The 17,203-nt window shown below is 43.6% G+C and overlaps 1 protein-coding gene across 1 annotated transcript in view; it reads left to right on the forward strand.

Annotated features, from left to right (window-relative positions):
• The window catches only part of AKAP12 (A-kinase anchoring protein 12), a 105,662-nt gene that overhangs the window by 53,780 nt on the left and 34,679 nt on the right, over positions 1-17,203 (forward strand). Inside the window, exon 3 of the mRNA XM_043457111.1 lies at positions 3,086-3,200. Within this exon, the coding sequence (XP_043313046.1) occupies positions 3,086-3,200 (115 nt within the window). The remainder of the gene's footprint in view (positions 1-3,085; positions 3,201-17,203) is intronic.

Consider the following 17,203-nt stretch of genomic DNA (forward strand, 5'->3'; position numbering starts at 1 on the left):
GTGACTTGTCCATCTATAAGAGCACATGAGGTTGTGTAGAAAGCATCTCAAGTGAAACGCAGAGTGGTGAACATGTCTGAATATGGCTGGATGGAATGATGTCCCTTCGTTGTGTGGAGCGCTGGTGTGTCTCGGGCTCTGTATGTGCCAGACAACGCCCCCCCTTGCTGGACCCAAGCTATACATATAATAAAAGAAGCTCAAAACTCAGATTTGGTACTGTCACTGTTTTAAATTGTCACCAAAGTTATCAGTGGTTTTCTGAGATAGAGACCGTTGCCCTGTGGTCACTGGAAATAAGAAATCCACACAATTTACTTATCACACTTGATGATAAAGAAGGATGGCAGGTGATCTCAAAGATATATTTTATTTTATATCATCTACGGTGCATCATTTATATATGTGTAAAATTTCTAAGAGTAGATGAAATGTGTGCCTATAGAATCTCTCAAGTTTAAAAATACTCAATTTGGCTCCCTCTGAAGATGTCTTGGATTTGACAGTTCATGAAGAATTATGAGAAATCTTTTAGAATCATAGAAACTCTGTAGAACTCTAGACTTTATCTTAAACTTCAGAGTTCTGGATCTTAAACTAGGAGCACAGGTAACCAATGTTCTTTTCCCTTTAAAGTGAGATATTAGAATAACTGTCTCTTATTCCCCCACTTAGGTTGCTATGTCATGGTGTCTATTTAAACATTTTTTAGGTTTGATTCATTGGTTGACCGTGTGCTATGCTCTGCTCTTCTGATCATGGGATTCTCCAGGCCAGAATACTGGAGTGGGTAGCCAGTCCCTTCTCCAGGAAATCTACCCAACCCAGGGATTGAACCCAGGTCTCTGCAGGTGGATTCTTTACCATCTGAACTACCAGGGAAGCCTGGTTGTTGACCGTGTAGCCCACAATAATATGCATTTCTTGCTTCCCCCCACCTGCTTTTAATCACATTATTAGTGAAATCTACATTTAACTTGTGCATAGGACCTAGTGGAATTTAGTTAAAATACTCTTAAATGCTCACGTTTTTGCTGATGAGAGTTCTGGAGACCCCACCCCCACCCCAATCCCCCGTGCTTTCGTCTTTAGGTTTCATTTAAAACTCCCATCTTTCATATTTTGGTAAGAGAAGACTTTAAGTGGATATGTAATCTGAGCATCCTGTCTAATACATGGACTCAGCATGGGCATTTTGAAGCCAGCGATCCCATCTGTAGTGAGAGCATTAAAGTACAGTGATATTATTTCAGGAGGCAGCTCTCACAGTTGAAGGACATCTTTGGTGGGAGCAGGGAACAGCCAGGTGAAATCAATTTCAGCACTGTGCAAGCCTTCTGGGTTGATTGTCTTGAATTGGACCCAGTCCCTTCAAGACTCTGACAGAACTCAGCGATTTGGCCAGGGTACTCCATTGGCCTGTAAGCAGCATGAAATGATGCATACAGAGTGACCAGCTTTGAGATTTCTTTGGAAAAATCAGGTCTGGGTATTATGGGATACTCTTTAAGGCATTTTGTCATTGTGCATGGTAACAGGTCCTCCAAAAATTTATTGTTGGAAATTCCCTGGAAGTAGTTACTGGTGAACCTGGCCTTTGGGCCGTGGCTGAGCTGTGAGACCTGTGGTCAGCCAGCCTCCCCCTCTGTAATCACTTTGATCCTCAGTGTCCTCATCTGTAAAATGGAACAGTAGCACCTCCTTAAGTAGTTGTTGTTTGGCTGACCCTTGACTTATGGGATCTGAGTTCCCTGACCTGGACCTTGGGCACTGAAAGCGCTGAGGCCTAACTGCTGGACTGCCAGGGAGTTCCCCCAAGTTGGTTATAAGGCAGATGAGGAAAAAAAAGCATTGTTGAAATCCTTAGGTTCCTAATGGTTACTGTGCAATTTTCATTTGGCTTAAAACTATTTTTAAAAAGTATGTGTTTATTTATTTGGTTAGTTGTAGCACACAGGATCTTCATTTCATCACACTGGGTCCTTCATTGCGGTGCATGGGCTATCCATATGCGGATGATGGCAAGCGAGCATTTTGGTAATATTTTTAAGGACAGTGACTCATGAGCAGCCATGTCTGGTGTCTCTTCTTTGTTCACTAGCCTTTGAACCACAGGGCCTTCTCCTCTGTCTCCCTTTTACCTTTTGCTCACATACCCCTTGCTGGCATCTTAGAGCTCAGCTTTCCCTTTTTTCCTTTAAGAAGCCTAAACGACCCCCCTGCCCCAGCCTAGGTCATGGCCTGCTGTTTGTCGTCATTTGCTGTATGTATTCCTCCTACATGATAGCTTCCATAGCTATAATTCAGTAATTATTTATTTAAATGTCTGCCCTCTTCTCTGAGAAGGACACATTGTCACTTAGGTATATTCCAGCCAAATATGCATAAACTGCATCTAATCACAAGGAAACATTATTTTAAAGTAAAAAAAAAAATGTTTTTCAGAGGTCTGCCTTCCATAGGTCTGCCTTCCCTGCCTTCCAGGGCTTCCCTGGTGGTTCAGCGGTTAAAGACTCTGCCTGCAAAGCAGGAGACCTGGGTTCCGTCTCTGAGTCAGGAAGATCTCCTGAAGAAGGAAATGGCAAGCCACTCCAGTATTCTTGGCTGGTGAATCCCATGGACAGAGGAGCCTGGTGGGCTATAGTCCATAGGGTTGCAAAGAGTTGGACATGACTAAAGCAACTTAGCATGCACACATGCCTGTCTTCCATAGTAGTTTGTAAGCTCAAAGCATCTGGGACCACACCTGACTTAGTCACTGGGAAATCTCAAGTAGGCCTGGAATGATGGGTATGTGTATCATGCCTATGAGTGGTTTCCAGAAGAATGAATGAATGTGTGAATGGTGTGTACCTTTACCCAGATACAAAGCCCTATCTGCTGACCCATAGCTCCCTGTATCTTTTGTAAGATAGCTGGATCATTCCAATGGGGGGGGGGGGGAACCTTACATCTTCATTGTCACTAACTCTCCATTTCTCTGCATTTTTCCTCTAAATGATTTATATTTTTGAATTTACAGTTTTGTTTCTAACTTGGTCATGAAGATTGAAACCAAGTTTACATGGTTTTGTCTTCCCCATAGCTCCTGCAGAAGAATGGCCAGCTGTCCACCGTCAACAGCTTAGCTGAGCAAGGCAAGCTCGGCCTCCAGGAGGAAGCCCTGAATGGCCAAGAGGAGGAGGTGGCTGTCACAGATGGTAAGTCGCCTTGCCCGGCTCTGGGTAGAGCCAGGGGATGGAAGGCAAACAAGGACTCGTCAGAGGACAATTAAAAACAACCTAGGCAGAATTTGCCCTGTCATGTGACCTGTCATTATACACTGTCAATATCATACTGATAACAAAAGCAATCCATTGTAGCTCCTGTATTTAGGTATAGGAGGTTATAGCAATGCTTATAATGAAATGAAGTCTTTTTTTTTTTTTTTTTCATTTTTCTCAGGCATCCTTATCTTGAAACCGTGATTTGGTTGTTTTTATTATTGTTGCCTTGTTCCAACCACTTGCCTGGTATTGGATTCTTGTTGAAAATGCTGGGGTCTTGGTTGCTTTAAGAGTCAGTATTTCTCACTATAGAGTAGCCTACTGCCTTTGTGAAGATTTTTCTGGTAGTCTGTATTGCTTTCATTTTCTTAATGTATTTAAAATATTTTGTATTTATTTATTTTCAGCTGTGCTGGATCTTTGTTCCTGCATGGGCTTTTCTCTAGTTTTGGTGAGCAAGGGCCTCTCTCTCGTTGCGGTGCACGGGCTTCTCATTGCAGTGGTTTTTCTTGTTGGTTGAGCACTGCCTCTCGGGCACACAGGCTTCAGTAGTTGTGGTGTGTGGGTTTAGTTGCTCTGTGGCATGTGGGATCTTCTCGCATTGGGGATCACACCCATTTTTTCTGAACTGGCAGGTGGATTCTTTCTGGTAGTGTGTATTTCAAGGCGACTTTTGCTTCTTGGAAGGAAAGCTATGACAAACCTAGATAGCATAGTGAAAAGCAAAGACATCACTTTGCAGACAAAGTCCTTATAGTCAAAGCTACGGTTTTTTCAGTAGTCATGTATGGATGTGAGGGTTGGACAAAGAAGGCTGAGCGCCAAAAAATTGATACTTTCGAGCTGTGGTGCTGGAGAAGACTCCTGAGAGTCCCTTGGACAGCAAGGAGATCAAAGCAGTCAATCTTAAAGGAAATCAACCCTCAATATTCATTAGAAGGTCTGAGGCTGAAGCTCCAATACTTTGGCTCTCTGATGGGAAGAACCAACTCATTTGCAAAGACCCTCATGCTGGAAAAGATTGAAGGCAAAAGAGTAGGGTGGCAGAGGATGAGATGGTTGGATGGCATCACCAACTCAATGAGCAAGAACTTGAGCAAACTCTGGGAGATGGTGAGGGACAGGGAAGCCTGGAGTGCTATAGTTCATGGGGTCACAAAGAGTCAGACACGACTTAACAACTGAACAATAACAACATATTTCAGGGTACACACCTATTTTCCCCAACTGTAATATATGCATGTATTATAACCTTTATCCCATAAATCCTAGAGGGGTGGTTATTGGAAAGCAAGTCTGTGAGTCCACATTATCACTGGTTTGATTTCAGCCCATGGAGGGGATGGGGACCACACCTTAGGGTCAGAATCAAGCACCTTGACAAGTTGGGCTCTTGCAAGGGAAGAAGAACCTTCCTCTGTTCTTGTTTCTTGTCTCATCATTTCATTTAGTCATAAAGGAATGATTTAACAACTGCCGTGGATGTACAGAATGATGGCATATGGTGAACTGATGCGTACATGTAATGTGAAAAAGACAAATGAAGGGAAAAGTTTTGTGAAAGGAGGCTGGCCATTGCCTCGGTGAGATGAGGTTCATCTAACATGTGGAACCTGTTTCTCCTTGTGTTTAACGCCCCTGTGGAGCTGCTGCAAGCAGGGAGCTGCTTTTGAAGTTGGTGGGAATTCTGATCTTTCTCTAGCACCACAGGCACCCTATAAAGTTAGAAATACATAGTCTCACACAAGGAGGATCTGCACAGCCTAGTGTCAGAGTTTCAAATGATCTCTACCAAAATAATTGGAACGGCCCCAACTCAGATTCCAAAGTCCCACGCTCTGTCCTTCCCATGGTTAACCTTTGAATCAAATCAAACCACAGCCTTTTTGGAGCCTTCCATAGCCAAGCCACTGTGCCCTGTGCTTCAGGAAAGATGGAAAAAGCTAAAATGGCCCATCAGGGGAGACAAGCGAGTCCATGGAAGGATCCATAAGATGAAAATGAGGTTAAGACCAGGCAACACGGTAATTAATGAATCTTGCAAGAGACAAGAGCTGCTTAGAGTTCTGATGACACCCTTGTTTGAGATCAGGGAGTGGGATGAGGTCTGGGGATTGAGAGGAGGTTGGGTTTAGATTTGTTGGGACAAGCGCTGCCAGCCAAGGGGGGGAAATAAAATAGCTGACACTCCACAGGCATTTACTGTGGGTCCCAGTTCAGTTCAGTTCAGCTGTTCAGTCCAACTCCTCGACCCTATGGACTGCAGCATGCCAGGTTTCCCCTCCTCCAATATCTCTCGGAGTTTGCTCAAACTCCTGTCCACCGAGTGGGTGATGCCAGCCAAGTATCTCATCCTCTTTCGCCCCGTTCTCCTCCTGCCCTCAGCCTTCCCCAGCATCAAGGTGTTTTCCTGTGAGTGAGCTGTTCACTCAAGTAGCCAAAGTAATGGACCTTCAGCTTCAGCATCAGACCTTCAGGGTTGATTTCCTTTCGGACCCTGGGTCCTGGAGGTGCGCCTTTTGTGCAGAATGGCCTCTAGCAGTAACCCGATGAGACGGGTCCTGTCTTGACTTAAACCCAGACCAGCAGCTCCCCAAGCACAAGCTGTGCGGGACACGTCCACCGACTTGTCCACTGAGCAAGGGGCAGAATGGAGACCCAGAAGGGAAAAGGGGCTGGGTCAGAGAGCTCTTCTGAAAGCTGAGGGGAGTTTAGGAAGTATCCCGGCAATGCAGATCACTGCAATACGCCCCGAGGGGGCTTTCGATCTGACTGGTGTGGAGTGTTGATAAGAGAAGGGAGAGGCTGCAGCAGATGCCCTTGTTCCCAGAACATCCCAAGTAGCCTGGAATCCTATCTAATCTGTGGCATGTTTACTAGATAGCATCTGGCTATCTTCCTTTAGTCCAGATGGGATTTCTTTCACTTTTCAGCCCTGTGATTCAGTTAGCACACGCCAGGCCTCCCAGTCCATCACCAACTCCTGGAGTTTACTCAAATTCATGTCCATTGAGTCAGTGATGCCATCCAGCCATCTCATCCTCTGTCGTCCCCTTCTCGTCTCACCTTCAATCTTTCCCAGCATCAGGGTCTTTTCCAATGAGTCAGTTCTTTGCATCAGGTGGCCAAAGTACTGGAGTTTCAGCTTTAACATCAGTCCTTCCAATGAATATTCAGGACTGATCTCCTTTAGGATGGACTGGTTGGATCTCCTTGCAGTCCAAGAGACTCTCAAGAGTCTTCTCCAACACCACAGTTCAAAAGCATCAATTTTTCAGCGCTCAGCTTTCTTTATAGTCCAACTCTCACATCCATACATGACTCCTGGAAAAACCATAGCTTTGACTAGATGGACCTTTGTCGGCAAAGTAATGTCTCTACTTTTTAATATGCTGTCTAGGTTGGTCATAACTTTTCTTCCAAGGAGCAAACATTTTTAATGAAAGTGATTCTGTCCCTACTGATTCATTGGAAAAGATCCTGATGCTGGGAAAAATTGAGGGCAGGAGGAGAAGGGAGCGACAGAGGATGAGATGGTTGGATAGCATCACCTGACTCAATGGACATGAATTTGAGCAAACTGCAAGAGATAGTGAAGGACAGGGAAGCCTGGCGTGCTGCAGTTCACGGGGTTACAAAAAGTCAGATAAGACTGTGTTCTACATATCAGCTTACTGCAATGTAAATAAAGGCATAATTTGGTATGTAATGGTTAACTGTAGGATTTTGGGTGCCTTGGTTTCTGCTCTTGCCCATTTCAGTAAGAAACGATCTGAGCCATTTTGGTCCCTAGGAGGATTAGCTCACAGTGGAATTTGCTCCTGCCTTAGGTGGACCAATGGACAGGACAGGAGAAAGCTACAAATGAGGGGCATTTCTCCTAGAAAGGTCTTGATTTAAAGTGACAGACAATATTTAGACATAGCCAGAATGCACAATATTTTCCCACTTTGACTTGCTTGCTTGCTTTCTGAAACCAGAAATACCGGTAATTCAGAACCAAGCCTCTTCCCATAATGAAAATGAAATCCTGTTTCCTTGTAACCTTTCTTTAAATGATAGAAAACGGGATCTGCTTATTAAATATTTTCTAAACTATGCAGTAAGGTTCAGATATGTGTGTGTGTGTGTGTTGAAGGAAGCTTGAAGATTATATAATTCTGGGGGCCTTCTTTTAGAGAATATACAACTAGGTATGAAAATAAATATTTATTAAAATTTTTTTTAAAAAGCAATTTATAGCAAATTACTTTAGCCTTGGAGTTAGTCCCTTCTGAGTTCTTTTTAAGGCAATTTATCATTCATCACAACTGCTTATATAGAAATGCAACTTTTTTCCAACCAGAAAGCTCTATCTAGCCATGCCACACCCAGCATTCATAGGAGCTTCACAAGTGCCTTTAGTTTTGTGGAAAATCTTCTTCTGCTGATTTTATTTTGCCCTCACCTGGCAGCATGTGAGATCTTAGTTCCCTGACCAGGGATTGAACCCATGCCCCTGCAGTGAAAACACAGAATTCTAAGCGCTGGACCACCAGGGAAGACCATGATTCTACTGATTTTAACAAAGAACCCTCCCAACTCAGATTGTCATTTGTTCTATAGTCTATGGCTTATACGGTTTTCTATGAGTCTCTATGAGTGCCTGAACAAGAAGGATTTTTTAAAAAATTCTGTCTTGATCTGGGTCCAACTTGAAATTTCAAGTTACTACAAATTAAAATTTTAGATTTTCTTTTCAAGTATCCGTTGACGCCAAGAGCTGACTCATTGGAAAAGATCCCGATGCTGGGAAAGATTGAGGGCAGGAGTAGAAGTCAACGACAGAGGATGAGATGGTTGGATGACATCACCAACTCGATGGACATGAATTGAGCAAGCTCAGGAGTTGGTGATGGACAGGGAAACCTAGGGTGCTGCAGTCCATGGGGTCACCAAGAGTCGGACTGAACTGACTGATACGTTGATCGGATTATTTTCTTTGCAAACAGATGAGGAAAGTCAGTATTGCAAAATCAGAAAATTTAAGACCTCCTTATTTTGATAATCACATACTTGTTAAAGTGCCTCCAGGACTCTTTGCTGCATACGAGCAGTCACGTGACTGTGCTCTGAGACCATCTGAATGTGTCATTTACAAGGCATTTGTTTCTGGGGTTCTTGGAGATGTGTCTTTCTGCAGAGTAGCTACAGGAAACGTGGTAACGCCTGTGGATGTTATGTTTTCTCCATCTTTCCCAGGCCAGATTTGCTTGTGTGAAAGAACACACACACACTGGTGATCCCCTGCTTGGGTTTTGAATTTTTGCTCACATATGCCTTATATTGTTTGCGTACCCTCAGTGTAGGCATGTACACCAGAAGCGATGGAGCTGCAGTTGGAAGCTCTGCCCTTGCCATTTGCTCCGCTGGGGTCAGCCAGCCATCAGCCAGCACCCCGGGGAGCAGGTCTTGCTCTGCTGAATAGCATGGTGAGGAGGCTTCTGCAGGAACCGTGCACATGGAACAAAGCTCTGATCCCTCTGACCTGGGAGTGGTCCTAGATAATGCCTCCTCGCTGCCAAGAAAAATAAACAGCCCCCAAACCCCACCCGCCCCCATCTTGTCACTTTAAGCAAACATCCTTTTTTTTTTTAAACTTATTTAGTTATTTTTGGTTGTGCTGGGTGCTTGTTGCTGTGTGGGCTTGTCTCTAGTTGCCGTGAGTGGGGGCTACTCTCTTGGGGTCCGCAGGTGGTGTGGTGACTTCTTGGGTTGCAGAGCACAGGCTCTAGGGTGTGTGGGTTCAGTGGTGGCGGCTCCCGGGCTCTGGAGCACAGACTCAGTAGCTGTGATGCCCGGGCTTATTAGGTGCCCCGTGGCACGCGGGATCTTCCCAGACCAGGGATCAAACCCTCGTCTCTGGATTGGCAGGCAGATTCTTTACCACTGAGTCACCAGGGAAGCCCAAAAAGTCTTATTTATTCGTCTGCATTGGGTCTTACTGGAGGCACGTGAGATCTTTGATCTTTGTTTGGCATGTGGGATCCAGTTCCCGGACCAGGAATGGAACCTGGGCTCCCTGCAATGGAAGCGTGGAGTCTTAGCCATGGGACCATCAGGGAAGTCCCAAAGCAGGAGTCTTTTAAGAGAGTGCGTTCCTTACTTTTCTCAAGGTTCTACTTTCCCACCTCGTGATATTTTCCCCACAGATATAGTAACAAAAATGGGGGTTTTCGAGAAGCTGAATTTTTCAGCACTGTGAAGAATTTCATGTCTCTGATGGTGCTGTTTGAACCTGCCAGCTTCTGGTGGGGGATAGAAAGTCCAGACGTTATTTCCAAGTGCTCACAACCCTCCCCGTGGAACTTGTCACCTTACAGAAAATCCATTCTTGGGTTACAAGTTGTTGTTCTTTGCTTTTTGATCATTGAATAGCTTTATCTGGAGACTGAGTACCCAAGCACTGCTCCAGGTCCGTGTTCAAAGATGACCCCGCCTCCCCCTGCAAAATACTTGTTTTTCTGTGAGAGGCCGCTTTCCTAGCCAGGAAGAAATGTTCTTGTGAGTTAGTCCCTTTTGTGCTTCAGTTTGTGACGTGACTGGTACCTTGTTAGAATTCTGATGAAGGCGTGCCTGTTGCTCAGATACTACCCTCTTTCCTGTATTTTTCTCTACATCAGATGTCAACATCTGGCATTCAGCATGCCTGTCTCTTACCCCACCTCCACTAAAAAAAGAAGAGCCGGGAGAGCAGAGATTTCTTGGCGTGGGGGGGTGGGGATGGGATTTGTATGTTTCTGTGTTGAGTCCCCTGAGCTTAGAACAATGTCTGGCGCCTAGTAAGTGCTCAAAAAAATATTTTTTAAAGATTTTTTTTTATGGGGGCCATTTTTGAACTGTTTATTGACTTTGTTACAATACTGTTTCTGTTTTGATTTCTTCGCTGCAAGGCATGTGGGATCTTAGCTCTCCCCAGCAGGGGATCGAATCCCACATCCCTTGCACTGGAAGACCAACCAACCATAACCACTGGACTGCCAGGGAAGTCCCTCAAAAAAATACTTGGATAAGTGAAAACACAGAGTTTTCAAGTTAGAGTTAACAATATTATACTTTCACTCATATGGGAGAGGAGGGTCTGTTCGATTTTCCCTTTATATCAATTCATTCCTTGCATTCTCAAATGCAGAGCTCTTTAGATGTATCCAAGGCATGTTTCCTTTGTGGCATCAGCGCTAACAAAGCTCCTCTTCAGTGCTGGGCTCTGAAGGTGCCCACCGTTGGTTATCCAGGTGTTGTTGCCTGGAAACATGAAACCAGACCCTGACCTGCCTGCAGTTAAGTGATAACTCCCAGCGATGCTATCATATATGAGGGCTGGACAGACAAAGAGAGGGGTCTCCCTTCCAACACTCTGGTATTTCAAATACGGTATTATTGCATGACATTTTCTCAAGCTGTATCCTGTTTTGTAATGTTTTGAAACACTCATGAAATAGGCCTTGAACTTAGGCAAAAGTCCTACAGTCTGCAGTTTCTGGGAACTGGTTTTAATTCCGCCCTCTGCTCCGCAGCAATATTTTTAGCGTGCCTCTCTGAAATGACTTATGTCATTGACAAATTTCTGGTACAAATGCTCTATTGCTTTCATCTTTAAAGAAACACAGATTTATTTTTCAGTAACTAACAACCAAGTTATATAGAGATTTTTTTTTCCCCTCTGAAGTATATTTAAGTCTGCCAGTGCGATGAAACTTTATTTTCATTGTAACTTGAAAAATTTGGTGTGAGGGGGAGAAAGAAGGAGTAAGACTTCTGTACATCTTCCCTCCCCTTTATAATCAGTTCACTGCAGGAGAGTAAAACCCGGGCCAGGCTGCCTTTGTCTTTTTCTGTGACCTTGAGTTGAATACATCCCTTTATCTCATTGAGCGTCAGTTTCCATCTGTAAAATGAACATCTCATCCATCTCTGAAATTCTGTGACTGAGTCACGTCAGTAGTGCTGGAAATATAGGCATTAAAACAACCAAATGATGGATGAGCCACTGAAGATACACAGGTGACTTTGGGCAGGTAGGAATCTAACTTGGCAATTTCATTATGCCTTTTTATAAAAACACTTTTATGCTCTTCTGATCTTAAAAGCCATTTTCTAGATTTGAAGTTTCGCTTTTTTATTTTAGTGTTTGGTGGGTTTTGGGGGGGATGACTGAACGACAACATGCAGCATATGGGATCTTAGTTCTTTGACCAGGGATCAAACCCGTGACCCCTGCATTGGAAGCGTGGGGTCTAAACCACTGGACCATCAGAGAAGTCCCTGGAGTTTTACTTTAATGAACAAAAAGTTCAGCTGGGAAAACATTCAGGAAAGTCTCCACATGTAATTATTTAGGTATGAAAGGAAGATAAGAGCTTCCTAAGTGTGGCCACAAAGTAATGTATTTCTCCCCCTACATGAGAGGAGATGGGAATCATGTAATAGGGGCTGGTTCTAGCCCAGTAAGATGAGTGAAAGATGTTGGTAAAGGCCCCCAAAGACTTGTCAGGTAATCTTAAATTACTGCTAAGATTTACCTATAGATGGCTGTAATTTTCCAGGGCACCCATGAATAGGGCGAATGCTCTGTACACCCATGAATGTACAGATGGATGCTCTGGCCCAGTTGAGGAGGAGCCTAGGTAAGATGGCCTATGTCCACACAATCTGCCAAGATTCAGGCATTCCCTTGGAGGGACCGTGGCAATAAATGGTTTTTCTAATGGTGAGGAAGCCATGAATGGAAACATTAAATTTAGCATTTATTGAATAAAAATCCTTTAGATGTTTTCTCAAAGACATTCTTAAAACAGCCCCAGTTCCACCTAATATAGCAACCCCCAGATGGTTCTGGCATTGTATGTTCCAAGCACAATGTCCCTATATTATATGAAAGGATGCTTTGAGAATGTTCATCCTCTGATCTATATTTGTATGTATCTCCAGAAGAGCTTAAGTTCTACAGCTTTTTAGCCAATCACTTGAGCCTTGTTCTTAAGCATCATACTTTGAATGTTTGTGAACTGCTTTTATAATTAACGAGTAGGTTCAGTGTGATACCTGGAGAAGCAAATGGCAACCCATTCCAGAATTCTTGCCTGGAGAATTCCATGGACACAGGAGCCTGATGAGCTACAGTCCATGGGGTTGCAAAGAGTCAGACATGACTGGGTGACTAACTTGCACTTGCACAATGTGATATCAGGTAGCCCCCCCACCCCCCACCCCCAGTTAACAACACATGCATTAGTTATTTTGGTGAAAACTGATATATGCTAGATTGAATTAATTGAATGAACCGGTTGCTTTAATGTGTCTTAACGTGGACCTGTTTCAACTGACATCAAAGCATGAGGCAGTTATCCTGCTGTGTTAGTTTGCTGGGGCGGAAATAATATGTCACAGAATGGATGGGTTAAATGTCAGACGCTTATTTCCTCACAGTTCTGGAGGCTGGGAAATCAAGACCCAGGTGCCGTCAGGTTTAGTTTCGACCTTGGCTTGTCGACACCACCTTCTCGCTGTGTCCTCATGGTCTTGCCCATCCCGGGCATCTTCTTTGTGTCCTAATGCCCTCTCATAAGGCACCAATCAAGTTGCATTCGGGTCCACTCTTACGGTGTCATTTTAATTTAGTCATCTTTGTAAAAGGTTTCTCTCCAAATAATTTTCATGTGACAAAAGTTAGGGCTCGAACTTATGAATTTGGAGAGTATGCGATTGAACCCATGACACCTGCCTTCATGATTGACAGCTGCAAAGTCAGGTTTGGGACCCAGAAGCCTCGGTGAGAAGTAACTTTGAGGCTGTCTACGCCAGGCTCCTGCTCCCACATAGGAGGCTCTTCTGCTTAAACTCTGAAGGTTTGGGGAGTTTCTCCATAAAAGGAAACCCGTTATTCCACTGGAGTGAAAATATACCCCCTCCAGCTGCTGCCGGCTCCTAGTGCTGCCTTCTGGAACTACAAAGTACAAACTCACCTCCCTTTTCCACATCGTGGCCCTCTAAGTATTTGAAAAGGTTTATCATGTCTTTCATCTTTTCTCCTGCAGGCAGAACATCCCCAGAGAAAACAAGCTGCCTCACATTCAAAGAAAAATGCCAGGGCTGATGTATATATTTCAGATATGGATGTCCTTGACAGAAGCTTGCCAAGCATAACTGGGTTTTAATTTTAATATTCCCACTTTTAGAGTAGTTTATTTCTCAGACTCTTCACAAACATGAGAACAACTTATTTTGCTTTAAATCAAGGATTAAATCCTGAAAAAATTGATTGGTGTAGAAAAGTAAATTGATACAGAAGCATAGAAAGGAGTTCCCCTATCAAGGATGTTGCTAGAGGAACTACCGCCAGATAGCATGAAGACCATGTCAATGAAAGAAAACATGACAAATGACACGTGACAAATTGTTAATCGTCACATTTGGTACTCCACTCAACGTGATGGTAAGCAGACAGCCTTACATGATGGAGCAGTTAGAGATACGAATAGGAGAAGTCCCACCTTTCAAGTCATTGTTGCTTTTATTTAGTTGCTAAGTTATGTCCAGCTCTTTGTGACCTGGTGGACTGTAGCTCGCCAGGTTCCTCTGTCCATGGGATTTCCCAGGCAAGAATACTGGAGTGGGTTGCCACTTCCTTCTCCAAGGGATTGTTCCGACTCAGGGATCAAACCAGCATCTCCTGCATTGGCAAGCAGATGCTTTACCACTGAGCCACCTGGGAAGCCGCAAGTAATTGTTTGTTGTAAATAAAGTGGAAGATTTCCCCCACTCCCACACCCCAGGCATTGTTAGTTGTAAAAAAGTGGGTGTCAGGACTTCCCTGGCGGACCAATCCAGTGGCTAAGACTCCATGCTCCCAATGCAGCGGGCCTGGGTTCAATCCCTGGTCAGGGAACTAGATCCCACATGCCTTGATTAAGAGTTCCCCATGAAGGAAAAAGTGAAAGTGAAAGTCTCAGTCATGTCCAACTCTTTGTGACCCCGTGGACTATATATAGCCCATGGAATTCTCCAGGCGAGAATACTGGAGTGGTTAGCCATTCCCTTCTCCAGGGGATCTTCCCAACCCAGGGATCGAACCCAGGTCTCCCGCATTGCAGGCAGATTCTTTACCAGCTGAGCCACCAGGGAAGCCCCCCAAAATGTGGAACACTTCATGAATTTGCGTGTCATATGTGCTGCCGAAGCGAGCACAAGAGTTCCCATACCACAACTTAAAAAAAAAGATTCAAGTACTTCAAGGAAGATGGAATATCCTGTGTGCCACAACTAAGATCTGGTACAGCCAAATAAATAAATAAAACATAGCTTTAAAAAAAAATAAAGTGGAAGTGGATGATGTAAAAGCTTCGTGGCCCCCCTTTGTAAGCTCGGTGTACAGAAATCCAGTGATTTCCTCAAGCTCATCAAGCCTTGGGCCTGAGTGTCCCCCCGTTGTGTTAATTTCTGCCCTGTGTTCTGACGCACTAGGATTCTATCGTTGTCATGTTGATAAATGTATTACCATTGGCACCTGATGCTGTTCTGATCTTAATCCCCTGGGTAGCTCATTGGCTCATAGAGTCCTTTTCGTCCTCCGTCTTGTGAAGATTTTGAGTGATGAATCTTCATGTGAATCCATTGACACAACACGCTGGGTTCATGTGACCTCTCTTAGTCTAGAAACTTCATTCTTAGGAAGTTATGTCTTCCCCTCCCCCTTTTTTCTTTGCTCTCTTTTGGGGATTACTATTCTTCCGGTTTTAGAACTTCCAGAATGGTTCTAAGGGAAGCTTTTTTTCCCATGTAGTTTGCATCTCTTTATTCTTGGAAACTGTCCTCAAGATTAGGTTTCATCTTTTTTTTTTTAAAAGAATACTTTCATTTGTTTAGCCGTGTGGGTCTTAGCTGTGGCCAGAGGGATCTTTTTTTCTTCCCCCCTCAGAATTAGATTATTGAATAGTTCCAGAAAGAGTATAATTTGCAAAAGTACATTTGAATGATGTTAGGAAGACAGCAAGAGGAATTATTTGCTTAGCACAAAATGATTTCTTTAAATTAAACTTGATGTTCTTTCCACTGCAAGTATTTTCCCCCTCACACTCTGTAACCATCCCTCCTTTACCCTCCCCCACTCTCCCAGCCCACCCCCACCACCAGAAGTTCCTTTTCTGTGAGTCTCTTTTTGTTTTCTAAGTCAGTTCATTTGTATCCTTTTAGATTCTACATATAAGGGATGTCATATGACATTTCTCCTTCTCTGCCTGACTGCCTTCACTCAATGTGGCATGCAGGATCTTTATTTGTGGCATGTGGGATCTAGTTCCCTGACCAGGGATGGGACTTGGGCCCCCTGCATTGGGAGCAAAGAGTCTTAGCTACTGGACTATCAGAGAAGTCCCTAGATTTCATCTTGTTACTATATTTTTAATTTCTAAGAACTGATTTGTGTTCTAAACATTCCATTCTTTTTTTTCTTTTTTTTTTTTTGGCCAAGCTGTTCAGCTTCTGGGATCTTGTTTCCCAACCAGGGAGACAGAACCTAGGCTGTCTGCAGTGAAAGTGTGGAGTCCTCACCACTGGACTGCCAGGGAATTCCCATGACCTTGGAATTTATGCAATAAATTTTGGTGAGCAGGACTTTGTTTTCTGGAAGGATCAGAAGTAAATTCTGTCATCTGGACTTTATTCTTCATCTAGGCAGTGGATTCTGTCTTGACTTAAAAAATATATTTTTATTAACTCTCACACTCTAGATTTGTAGAAAAGTTGTGTTTAGAGTAAGTTGTAATTCATGTGAATACAGGTTAAATAAATTTATTACTACTGCAAGTGTAAATTTTTGCTTTGCAAGGACTTTTGAAGCCAGTCTAAATATTCTGGTTGATTTTTTTTTTTTTTTTAATTTATTTTTGGCTGCACTGGGTCTTTGTTGCTTCACATGCACTTTTCTCTAGTTGAGGCTTCTCACTGCGGTGAGTTCTCTTGTTGCAGGGCATGGACTCTAGAATATGGGCTCAGTAGTTGTGACTTGCAGGCTTAGTTGCCTTGTGGCATGTGGGTTCTTCCTGGACCAGAGATTGAAGCTGTGTCTCTTGCATTGGCAGGTAGATTCTTAACCACTGGACCACCAGGGAAATCCCTAGTTGACCTTTTAAGTTTTATATATATATATATTATATATAAAGTGAAATTATATATATATATATATATATTTGAGCACATATATATATGAGCTTCCCTGCTAGCTCAAATGGTAAAGAATACTTCTGCAATGCGAAAGACCTGGATTTGATCCCTGAGTTGGGAAGATCCTCTGGAGAAGGGAAAGGCTACCCACTCCAGTATTCTTCCCTGGAGAATTCCAGGGACAGAGGAGCCTGGCAGGCTACATGGGGTCTCAAAGACTTGGTCACGACTGAGCGATTTCCACTTTCACATTTCATATATTTATTTCCTTTTAAAGCACTTTATTGTTGTGTGTGATTACAGCAAAAGTTGGCGGGGAAATAATAGATTTCAATGTATTAACTCAAATTAAGAAATTGTGAAAGAGACAGCTGCACCAATTAAATCTATCAATGGGAATTTAATTCCTTGCCACTGAGAGGCCACCAGGAACTCGTGTGTGGTCAAACCAAGTTAGGTTTCTTTAGGGAGGATTCCAGCATGGGTGGCTCAGTAACAGGGAGGTGGGAGGGCTTTATTATAGGATTTGTGCTTATGCGGGTGATTCTGAGAAAACAAAGGAGTCATCACTAGACTGCATGCTGAAGAAGTGAGGGCAATTCTATGAGTGGACAGCTTGGTGGTTTCTGTTCAGGAAGCAAGGAGATGGAAGCTGGGTGGAACTGTCCTGAAGGAAGCAGGAATTGTCCTTAGGAGACAAATCAGCACAACGTGGAGACCTTCAGTTATTTTTTACA

The sequence above is a fragment of the Cervus canadensis genome, chromosome 33 (genome assembly GCF_019320065.1).
Source record: "Cervus canadensis isolate Bull #8, Minnesota chromosome 33, ASM1932006v1, whole genome shotgun sequence".
Lineage (NCBI taxonomy): Eukaryota > Metazoa > Chordata > Mammalia > Artiodactyla > Cervidae > Cervus > Cervus canadensis.